Source organism: Etheostoma cragini, chromosome 14, assembly GCF_013103735.1.
Source record: "Etheostoma cragini isolate CJK2018 chromosome 14, CSU_Ecrag_1.0, whole genome shotgun sequence".
In the NCBI taxonomy this organism is placed as follows: domain Eukaryota; kingdom Metazoa; phylum Chordata; class Actinopteri; order Perciformes; family Percidae; genus Etheostoma; species Etheostoma cragini.
Window position 1 is genome coordinate 3162331 of NC_048420.1, and position 10751 is coordinate 3173081.

General features: G+C 40.8%; 1 protein-coding gene across 1 annotated transcript; it reads right to left on the bottom strand.

Moving 5' to 3' along the window:
- Positions 1 to 1649: 1649 nt before the first annotated feature.
- LOC117956823 lies at positions 1650 to 9841 on the bottom strand. Its single transcript, XM_034892099.1, has 6 exons — positions 9716 to 9841; positions 8825 to 8867; positions 2889 to 2926; positions 2489 to 2544; positions 1934 to 2319; positions 1650 to 1819 (listed from the first exon to the last, which is right to left on the bottom strand). The coding sequence occupies exons 1-6, from the start codon at positions 9757 to 9759 to the stop codon at positions 1670 to 1672; spliced, it is 717 nt and encodes a 238-aa protein (XP_034747990.1). The 5' UTR covers positions 9760 to 9841; the 3' UTR covers positions 1650 to 1669.
- Between the last annotated feature and the right edge of the window lie 910 nt (positions 9842 to 10751).

Here is a 10751-nt window from a genome sequence, read left to right on the forward strand (position 1 = left end):
GTCGAAATTAAATCAAAATGACATCAAGTATAAGCAAAGAGAAGCACCTAAAAGCAGCCACTTACCATTATCGATTGTCAAGTAAATGAAACTGAAAGAAGGAAATGAAGCCCTGCCCACAGATTCAACTACCACACCTTAGGGGCAGTTATACAACCACATCCATTACTTCTATTGTTCTATTAGAATGTCATCGTACAGAGTAATCTGTACTACCTGTATAGGAGTGCTGGTACACACCCATGAAGGGCACTCCAAAGTTGTATTAAAACCTGTTGACATCATGTGGTGGAAATTCTAATTGATAGGATGAGACCTGAAATAAAGCTTCAGGCAACAAAGTTTTGGGAGGGCAGCATCCTTATCAAGTTTGTATTAAGCTGATGGTGAAGGAAGGGGGAGGGGGTGTTTTGTCTGAACCAGTTCTGAATCTCAGGGAATAGTAACTTGTAGGATTCCAAGGTCAAGGAGCACACACGCTATCTACTTTGAAACATTTGTGCTGTTGAAAGCAGAAACGGTGAAATGTTGAAGCAATGGAACAACAAACATGTGGAAACACTTTGTTAGCGAGAGACTTTACTTTTGGACAAGCAACAGGATGTGTAGCCTACACATCACGTACACTATGGTGTGGTGCTTACACAGCAAAAACAGTACTGAATTTAAAAGAAAAACATTGAGCCAAATGTGAGTAAGAGTCACAAGACTGGTAGGTGTCACTTCCTCCGTGGTTATTTCCGCAGCTGAAGTTGACAACTCTAGAATTCTGGTCTTTATCAGTTTTAACAACGTAAATGTTTTCAGATGGAGGTCCCTGAAGTGAAATGTTATCAAATCTGGTTCTGTGGTCTAATGTGGGTCAATCTAGGCCGGGGCACCACTCACCAATGATCTCATGAGCTGTGATTGTAAAGAAAATCTAGAGGGATACACACATGGGCTGTTTTCCTTTATTAACTAGCTATTAATAACAAAATCTGGAATGACTTGGTTTTTACCTGTTAAGGATTAAAAGATATTCTGTTTAACATGCTGCACCAAAATCTCCCATTTGTTGTGTTGGATTGAGGTAACTGAAGGCCATGAAATATGATTTACATACATTTTCATATACTTATTTACTGAGCTCTTATTCTACCCATGAAAGCATTTTCATCCAAAACACATTGGTGTGGATTCATTCAGGTTTTTCCTTCAATCTGTCATCAGTCTGTACGCAGTCACTGATTTTGGGATTAGATTGAACTGCTGAGTCATTAGTTACTAAATCAATAAAACACATAAATGAGATCAGTTTTGATTAATAAAAGGAATTCTTGGTTAAAAATGCAGAAAAAACAACCAGGGTATAAAAATAGATTTATTATATTTTACACATGTGGCACATACACAATGATGTTTTTCACAGCAAAGCAACCCAAGCAGTAATGTGTTGTGTGCCTTGCTTAAGGGTGAATGAGGACAAGTGGCCTCAGACCCCGTTCCGACTTCCTGGAGCGGTCCTGTTGGATCTCGGTGCGGTTTTGGGCTCAGCGTTACAGATGACTTCTCAGGAATCGAAAAGCCACGCCGTGCCAGTCCAACCTCAAGAGGCAAGTGAATGCTCGGAAGACGGCTGTCCGGCCCTTTCACTTTTTCAGATCGTCCCTTTTGTGCACAAAGTGAACTAAGATACCTGGAACTCAAAGATTTTGTTTGTGGTGAAATTGAGATTGTCCAGGAAACTGCTCTTGTTTGACATCACCAGCTCATGATGCTCATGGTCCAGCTTCTTCCCCACAGGGCCCTTCCTCACCTCTGCCCAGTCCTCCTCGGTCTACACACAACAGACAATATCAAACATGTTATCAGTGCTCACAGCTGATCAACCATCAGGGTCAACAATCACAAAGCCCATTTTGCTGCCACAAGCTTAACTGTAACTGCTCACCATATCTTTGAAGGCCTCCCCATCGTAATAGGTCTTGGATGCTGGATACTCCATTCCCGCGTGATGTAGCTGATTCAGACTTGAAGCCACCACATGCAGCTCCTCCCCTTCTCCATCGTAGGCATACACATGTCTGTCCTCACAGGTCATCAAAACCAGCTGCTCACACGGGCATGAGGTTCCCTCCACTACACCTATAACCTGCATGTTTACTGGCTCAGGAAGGTAGAAATTATTCCACCCGTTCACCTCGTCATCTGCCCCTGAGTAAATGGTGTCATCCAGGTTTCCTATCTTCCATGTGGCGCCAGCTGGATTCGTTAAATTTACGGTCTCGTTTCGATTCTTGGTCACAAAGTCTGACACCCATGTCAGGTAATCAGCACCTACAGCACATGCCAGACAAGAAGATTTGGTTTGAATATGGAAAATACTTACAGCAAGGTTTTATGATGCGAGGAAAAATGTGTGTAGTCCCCTCTATAAATTGCATATTTTCTACTTTGTACTGCAAATACTGCACAACAATGTCTCTTAGGAATAATATAATCTCACCTTTTTTCCCGTTGCACGACGGGAAATTTAGTAGAACAAACTTCGGACCCTCCGAGCTGAAAGATAGAAAAGATCATATGTTTGTTTGTGCAATCACGTAACGTTTTTCACCAACATCATGTCCATAACCGTGTGCCCCTGTGTATCCATGCCAACCATCGGTTTCGTTGTATACATTTAGCTATTCATTATAATGTTGGAATCATATCATATCATATCATATCATATCATATCAACCTACATACCTACATACATACATAAAGTATAAAAGAATTCTTTAAATTTAAACTCCTTTCACGTATTCAAAACAGTTACTAAGTGCATCTTATCTTTTTTGTTATGTTGTATGTTATTGCTCATTTAAACCTCACTAAACAGAAAAAAAAGAACTGGTTCTTACCGGCTGTCTTTCACTGGACCGTCATCCAGTCTGTGTCTCTGTTACCAAGAAAACAGAAAGGTGAATGGTTAAAGGTAGTGGCAGAGAAATACTCAAAAACCTTTAATCAAGTACAGAATGTACTGATACAAGTAAATAACATTGTCACAGAAGCTGGGCCATTTTGGAAACACTAGGCAATACACAGCATCAATAGTGGTCGGGTTAGCTCAGTTGGTAGAGCAGGCGCACGTATACAGAGGTTTACCTCGACGCCGCGGGTTCGACTCCAACTTTTTGCTGCATGTCTTTTTCTCTCTCTCCACATTTGTGTATTCATATGTTCTGTGGAATTAAAGGCCCAAAACGCCCATTATAAATTGATCAGAATCAAAATCAGCTTTATTTGTCAGGTATGAGGACACATGAGGAATTTTTCTTTGGAACATCGTTGCTCACACTGTGCTTCCATTTACAAAACAACCAAACAATATATACACACACACAATATATATATATATATATATATATATATATATATATACATACACACACACACACACACACACACTCTTAACAGAAACAATAAAGAGGCAATAGTGCAATGAGTGCAATTAAGAGTGCAAAGTATGAAGGAGTGAATTGTGATGGTTATTTTTAAAAGTAAAGCATGGTGCAAAGGATGCTGGAATAAATAGTATTATGTTATTATATTACAATATGAACAGCTCTGGGATAGGGAATGAGAATGATGAATAAGTAAGTAAGATATGAGAATGATAAATAATACTAAATATTTGCAATAATAAGTGAAACCAGTACACAGGTGCTGTTTAGAGACCGTGTTACTGGGTTATTGACCAGAATTGAACTTGACACCGTGGGTAAGAATTCAGCTGTCCATCAGAGAGATGGCTTGTGGGTAGTAACTGTTCCTGAGTCTTTTGGTTTTGGTGATCAGTGCTCTATAGCGCCTACCAGAGGGGAGAAGCTGGAACAGGTTGCGTCTTGGTGAGAGGGGTCTGCAGTGATGGTTCCTGCCCGTTTCCTGACTCTGGAAGAGTTTACGACATGAACCGAGGGCAGGTTGGCACCGATTATTTTTTCTGCAGTCCTAACTGTCCGTTGTAGTCTGCTCCGGTCCTTTTTGGTGGAAGATCCAAACCAGACCGTGATGGACGTGCAGAGGACAGACTGGGCGATGGCTGTGTAGAAGTGGATCAAAAGCTCCTTAGGCAGGTTGAGCTCCTGAGCTGGCGCAGGAAGTACATCCTCTGCTGGGCCTTCTTGATGATGGTGTCAGTGTTGGGCTCCCACTTTAGGTCCTGGGATATAGTGGATCCCAGAAACCTGAAGGAGTCCACAGCAGACACAGGGCTATTGAGTATGGTGATAAAGGGGAAGAGTGGGGGGGCTCTTCCTGAAGTCTGCGATCATCTCCAGTTTTGAGCGTGTTAAGCTCAAGGTTGTTCTGACCACACCAGAGACCTAGCTGATCCACCTCCCGTCTGTAGGCCGACTCATCACCGTCCCAGATGAGGCCGATGACCGTTGTGTCTTCAGCGAACTTCAGGAGTTAACAGATGGGTCTCCTGAGGTGCAGTCATTGGTGTAGAGGGAGAAAAGCAGTGGGGAGAGCACACACCCCTGGGGGGCGCCAGTGCTGATAGTCCGTGAGCTGGATGTGACGTTGCCCAGCTTCACCTGCTGACTCCTGATCCACTGACAGGTGGAGGCTGGCACAGTGAGCTAGGAGAGTTTGGTGATGAGGATATCCGGGATGATGGTGTTGAACGCAGAGCTGAAGTCCTCCAACAGGAAACTTGCATGTGCCCCTGGGGAGTTGAGGTGTTGCAAGATGTAATGCAGTCCTAAGTTGACTCCATCATCCACCGACCTGTTAGCCCTGTAGGCAAACTGCAGGGGGTCTAGCAAGGGGACTGTGAAGTCCTTCCGGTGGGCCAACACCAGTCTTTCAAAGGACTTCACGCTGTACAGATGTCAGGGCGACAAGCCTGTAGTCCTTTAATCCAGAGATGGAGTTTTTTGGGGGGATTGAGATGATTGTGGAGCGTTTGAAGCAGGGGGGAACTTCAGATCGCTCCAGAGATCTGTTGGGAGATCTGAGTGAAGATGGGGGCCAGCTGCTCTACAAAGATTTTCAGGCAGGATGGTGACACAACGTGCAACAGAGCGATAGATGTCCTTTACTGTAGAATAACAGTGGTCCAGTATGTTAATGTCACTGGTTGGACACTTAATATGCTGTCTATACTTTGGAATTTCATGGCTGAGGTTTGCTCTGTTGAAGTCCCCGAGGACAATGAGCAGGGAGTCGGAATGTTTTTTTCTCCACGTTTGTTATCTGGTCGGCCAGGTGCAGTAACGCCTCAATAACACAGGCCTGAGGTGGGATGTAGACGGCGACCAGAATGAATGTGGAAATAAAAGGGTTTGCAGTTTATGGATAGTGACTCTAAGTGGGGGCTGCATGATTTTTCCAGCACTCTCACATCTGTACACCAACCGTCGTCTTGTGTATAGACAGAGCCCGCCTCCCTTTGTTTTCCCCGTGAGCTCTAGTACGCGATCCGTGCGTAAAGACTGAAGGAGAAGTGCGCTGTCCGGAATGCGCGGGGTGAGCCAGGATTCGGTAAAGCAGAAGGCGGCAGATCTGCAGAAGTCCGAGTTTCGCCAGGTGGATAGATGGGAGTGCAGTGTGAAACCCCCGCTGCCTCAGTCTAACCAGCACGCTTTCCCCTTCGTCGTCTCCGGTGGATCCCATAGAGAGCTGCTGCGCCTCCAACTAATAACACTGAGAAAGTTCCAGGTTCGGAAAAAAGCGGTGGAATAATATGCGGAGTTGAAAGTCAAATATTTAAGAGCTCGTATAGGATACCCGAGAGTGTTGGCAAAAAAACAGAGTTAATAAACAAAAACTCGAAAAGCACAGTGAGCGTAATCTAGAGGCGACCATCTGCGGCGCCATCTTGATCTTATATCTATTGCATCAATAAAAAAAGAACACTAACATGTCAATCTGATAAATATAATAAAAACAAAAAAAGTGAATTACAGAAGTGGATCTATGGTTTGCAACGTATGGTGGGCAACAAAGCTCTTTCTTTCAACGAGTGCAGCAGAATGTTGGAGATGTTCTACCGGTCGGTTGTGGCCAGCGCGCTTTTCTCTTCGGCCGTCTGCTGGGGCAGCAGCATCGGAGCCAGCGACCCAAACAGACTGAACAAACTGATCAGGGAGGCTGGCTCTGTGATCGGCTGCGAACAGGAAACATTTGAAGCTGTGATGGACAGGAGGTCACTGAACAAACTGTTATCAATCATGGATAACCCTGACCACCCTCTCCACCCCACACTGGTCCAACAGAGGAGCTCCTTCTCAAAGAGACTGCGACAGCTTCGATGTCACATGGACCGCTACAGGAAATCACTCCCACCGCAGGCAATAAAAACACGTCATCACTGGGTGCTGATAAGACTGAGACACAATACTGCACTAAGTGCAACCTGCACAACTGGTTGCATTACATTTCAACATACTATTTAAGCAGTTGCACATTTTTTCTCCCCGTCCTGTATGTATATTCAAATATGTGTTCTTTTTTATTTTATTCCTATTATTCTTAGAATTTCATGTATATTGTATGTATGTATATTGTATCCTAGTATTTCATTTATATTCTGTGCTGTGTGTCTGGTGTGTGTTTGCTGCTGTAACACCATCATTTCCCATTTTTTCTGGATCAATAAATATCTACAGTGAGGAAAAGAAGTATTTGAACACCCTGCTATTTTGCAAGTTCTCCTACTAAGAAATCATGGAGGGGTCTGAAATTGTCATCGTAGGTGCATGTCCACTGTGAGAGACATAATCTAAAAACAAAATCCAGAAATTACAATGGATGATTTTTTAACTATTTGTATGATACAGCTGCAAATAAGAATCTGAACACCTGAGAAAATCTATGTTAATAATTGGTACAGTAGCCTTTGTTTACAATTCCAGAGGTCAAACGTTTCCTGTAGTTTTTCACCAGGTTTGCACACACTGCAGAAGGGATTTTGGCCCACGCCTCCACACAGATCGTCTCTATATCAGTCAGGTTTCTTGGCCGTTGCTGAGAAACACGGAGTTTGAGCTCCCTCCAAAAATTCTCTATGGGGTTTAGGTCTGGAGACTGGCTAGACCACGGCAGAACCTTGATATACTTCTTACAGAGCCACTCCTTGGTTATCCTGGCTGTGTGCTTCGGGTCATTGTCAAGTTGGAAGACCCAGCCTCGACCCATCTTCAATGCTCTAACTGAGGAAAGGAGGTTGTTACCCAAAATCTTGCAATACTTTGCCACGGTCATCCTCTCCTTAATACAGTGCAGTCGCCCTGTCCCATGTGCAGAAAAACACCCCCAAAGCATGATGCTACAACCCCCATGCTTCACAGTAGGGATGGTGTTCTTGGGATGGTACTCATCATTCTTCTTCCTCCAAACACGGTTAGTGGAATTATGACTAAAAAGTTCTACTTTGGTCTCATCTGACCACATGACTTTCTCCCATGACTCTTCTGGATCATCCAAATGGTCATTGGCAAACTTAAGACGGGCCTTGACATGTGCTGCTTTAAGCAGGGGAACCTTCCGTGCCATGCATGATTTCAAACCATAACGTCTCAGTAACAACAGTAACCAACAGTAACCTTGGAAACGGTGGTCCCAGTTTTTTTTAGGTCATTGACCAGCTCCCCCCGTGTAGTTCTGGGCTGATTTCTCACCTTTCTAAGGATCATTGAGACCCCACGAGGTGAGATCTTGCATGGAGCCCCAGTCCGAGGGAGATTGACAGTCATGTTTAGCTTCTTCCATTTTCTAATGATTGCTCCAACAGTGGACCTTTTTTCAACAAGCTGCTTGGCAATTTCCCCGTAGCCCTTTCCAGCCTTGTGGAGGTGTACAATTTTGTCTGTAGAGTCTTTGGACAGCTCATTGGTCTTGGCCATGTTAGTAGTTGGATTCTTAATGATTGTATGGGGTGGAAAGGTGTCTTTATGCAGGAAACAACCTCAAACAGGTGCATCTAATTTAGGATACTAAATGGAGTGAAGGTGGACATTTTGAAGGCAGACCAACAGGTCTTTGAGGGTCAGAATTGTAGCTGATTTTTGTATGATTTTTGATTGTAGCTTTTTTTTCAAGTATTTGAACAGTTGTTCAAATACTTATTTGCAGCTGTATCCTACAAATAAATAGTCAAAAAAAAAACCATTGTGATTTCTGGATTTTTTTTATTTTTATAGATCTCATAGTGGAGATGCACCTACGATGACAATTTCAGACCCCTCCATGATTTCTAAGTGGGAGAACTTGTAAAATAGCAGGGTGTTCAAATACTTATTTTCCTCCCTGTATCTGTCTTTATACAGTTGTGCTCATAAGTTTACACACCCATGCGTAAGTTGACGAAAAAAAGGAATAAAACAAATCCTCTTTTGCAAATTGATCTTGATACCTTAATTTAAAAGAAAAGGAAAATCCAACATTTTAACAACACCAATTTTCTATCCTTAAAAGGTTGGATTTTTCCTTTTTTTTTATTGAGGCATTAAGATCTAATTACAAAAAGATATTTATATATATATATATATAGATATATATATTTGTATTCCTCTTTAGCATGGGTATGTAAACTTATGAGCACAACTGTATGTCTTATATTATCCTTTTCCATCTTTGTCAGTCTCTTCCATATAGTCAGAATATTTAAACTGTAGTTACTTCCAATCGAAACATCGCGGAAATAAATATTAACATGGTCAACAAATGAGACAATTAAATATTCTCTCTTTATATCCCCCCCCCCCCCCACACACACACATTTTATTAATATTTCCTTCAGGCCACTAAAAATAAAATGATAGCTAACCAACACGTGTTCACTTACTTTTCCGTAGATTGGATCTTTCGCCATTTTCTTTCTCTTATGTCTAAAACAGAAACATTTTTTTTTTCAATTCAATAGTTTAAAACACAAAAACTGTAAAGTTTAAAATACAACTGAGCTGTAAGACAGTTAACGACGAAATGTATAACTTTAAAAGCACTTCTTAAAGTGACACTTTTATGGTTTTCGAAAACGGACAAAAATGTCAAATTTATGTCCCTTTTCAGACTTTTTCAAACCAATTTTACACTACTTTATTGAATTCATGTTCATAACCGTCATTTATATAGAACAACACCTAATAATTTGAGTTAAAAAAAAAAGTTTCGTCAGAAATGAAAGTGATCAATTGTATTTGCAAAGAGCGTTAAATGGAATCCAATCCATTTTTTTTGTGCTAATTTGGTTAAAAAAGAAACCAATATTTAAGATAGACATTTTTAAATTAATATATTAATTACTTAAATACGGACGGAAAGCCGAAAACACTTAGTAGGCGCAGTGTCTCGGCTTTCAGTGCGAAATTAACGTTAGGCCTCCGCCTAATAAAAAAGTGCGTCACAAAGCCCAGCAGAACAACATATGCCCTTCATTTCCTCAACGATAAAGGCGGAAGTTACGGGCGACAGTCTTTGTTCTTTGTGTGCTAATCGTGTCAAATGTGAAAACTTACCACTTTTCGAAATGTAAAATCTGAAAACAATGTTTAGAACGAGGTACAAAACAGCCTTGTTGTACATTATAACCGTTAATGTACAACAAATGTTAATGGCTACCGAGTTGTTTTAACAGCGAGAGCTAGCTAAACTACACTACTGTGATACATAGTTTTAGTAGCTTAGTGTTATGTGGAAAAAAATGACAGAACTCAAATAAGAAAACATTAGTTACCTCGTCTGAAGAGAAGCATTCAGCCTTTTCTGTCTGGCAAACATGTCGTCTGTCTTTAGGGTTGGTTGTCCTGGCGCTAACGCGCATGCTCGTGAGTCACCAGCCCTGTATTAGTCATAGACAGTTAAAGAAAAGGTTTTTGTGCTGTAGTCACACGTCTCACGTTGCCAGACCAGTTTCTACACGCTGGGAAAAGGTCACATGATGCGTTTCCTCAAAGATCTTTCATGAGCTTTTTTTTTTTTTTTTTTTCATAAATTGTATTTAAAATTAAAAATTAAAAACAATCAGACATCTCACTTCAAAACATAAAGTTATAGGAAGGAAATTGCAACTTGTATAACACAAGCTCAGGTAGAAACGGTAATAAATACAATATAAACAAAACCATGAGGTAAACAGCGTAGTAATAATAAAAAGAAATATGTAAGAAATAAAAATGTGACAGATTTGCAAACCACGTATCTATTATGACAACAGATGTTCTTAATTAAATAGACTGGATTATATACATCAGATATAGTTATAGCTTTTTTTATTTGTTACTAATTTAAGAGACTCAAAATATATGTCAAATTCAATTGGGAATAGTTTAAAGTAAGGGTTAGAATTGGAAAACTTTGATTTATGAATATGATAATTGATGAATATGAAAATTCTATCTTTACATTCAAAATATCTAATAATAGGTTCCCCTTCAAGTGGGATTCTATGTGTTGTTTTAGAAACCATACAAATTTGAAACTTTTCCAGAATTTAATACAAAATAAACAACCATAAAAGAGATTAGTTAACAATTCTTGCTCGGTCTTATAAAAACTGCATTAATTGTCAACTGGCATGAAGATCTTTTATAAGCTACTACCTACTAGACTAGTTCCTTCAAAACATCCCTGAATGTGATCTCAACAAGTTTATTTTAATTTAATATATTTTGCTTCTGAGGAAAAAATATATTCTTTTTGAGAGTATCATCTTTGGTGCTCTTCTGACAGCATCTGGAAAGGAGGGCAGGTGCAGTGAGGTCTTCAGTGAC

Bases quoted from the DNA above. Each gene is read 5' to 3' on its own strand.
- LOC117956823 (XM_034892099.1), bottom strand. From the start codon at position 9,759: ATGTTTGCCAGACAGAAAAGGCTGAATGCTTCTCTTCAGACGAG. The intron at 8,868-9,715 runs GTAACTAATGTT...TTTCTGTTTTAG, and splicing joins AATGCTTCTCTTCAGACGAG to ACATAAGAGAAAGAAAATGG. The intron at 2,320-2,488 runs GTGAGATTATAT...CATGTGCTGTAG, and splicing joins GTCGTGCAACGGGAAAAAAG to GTGCTGATTACCTGACATGG.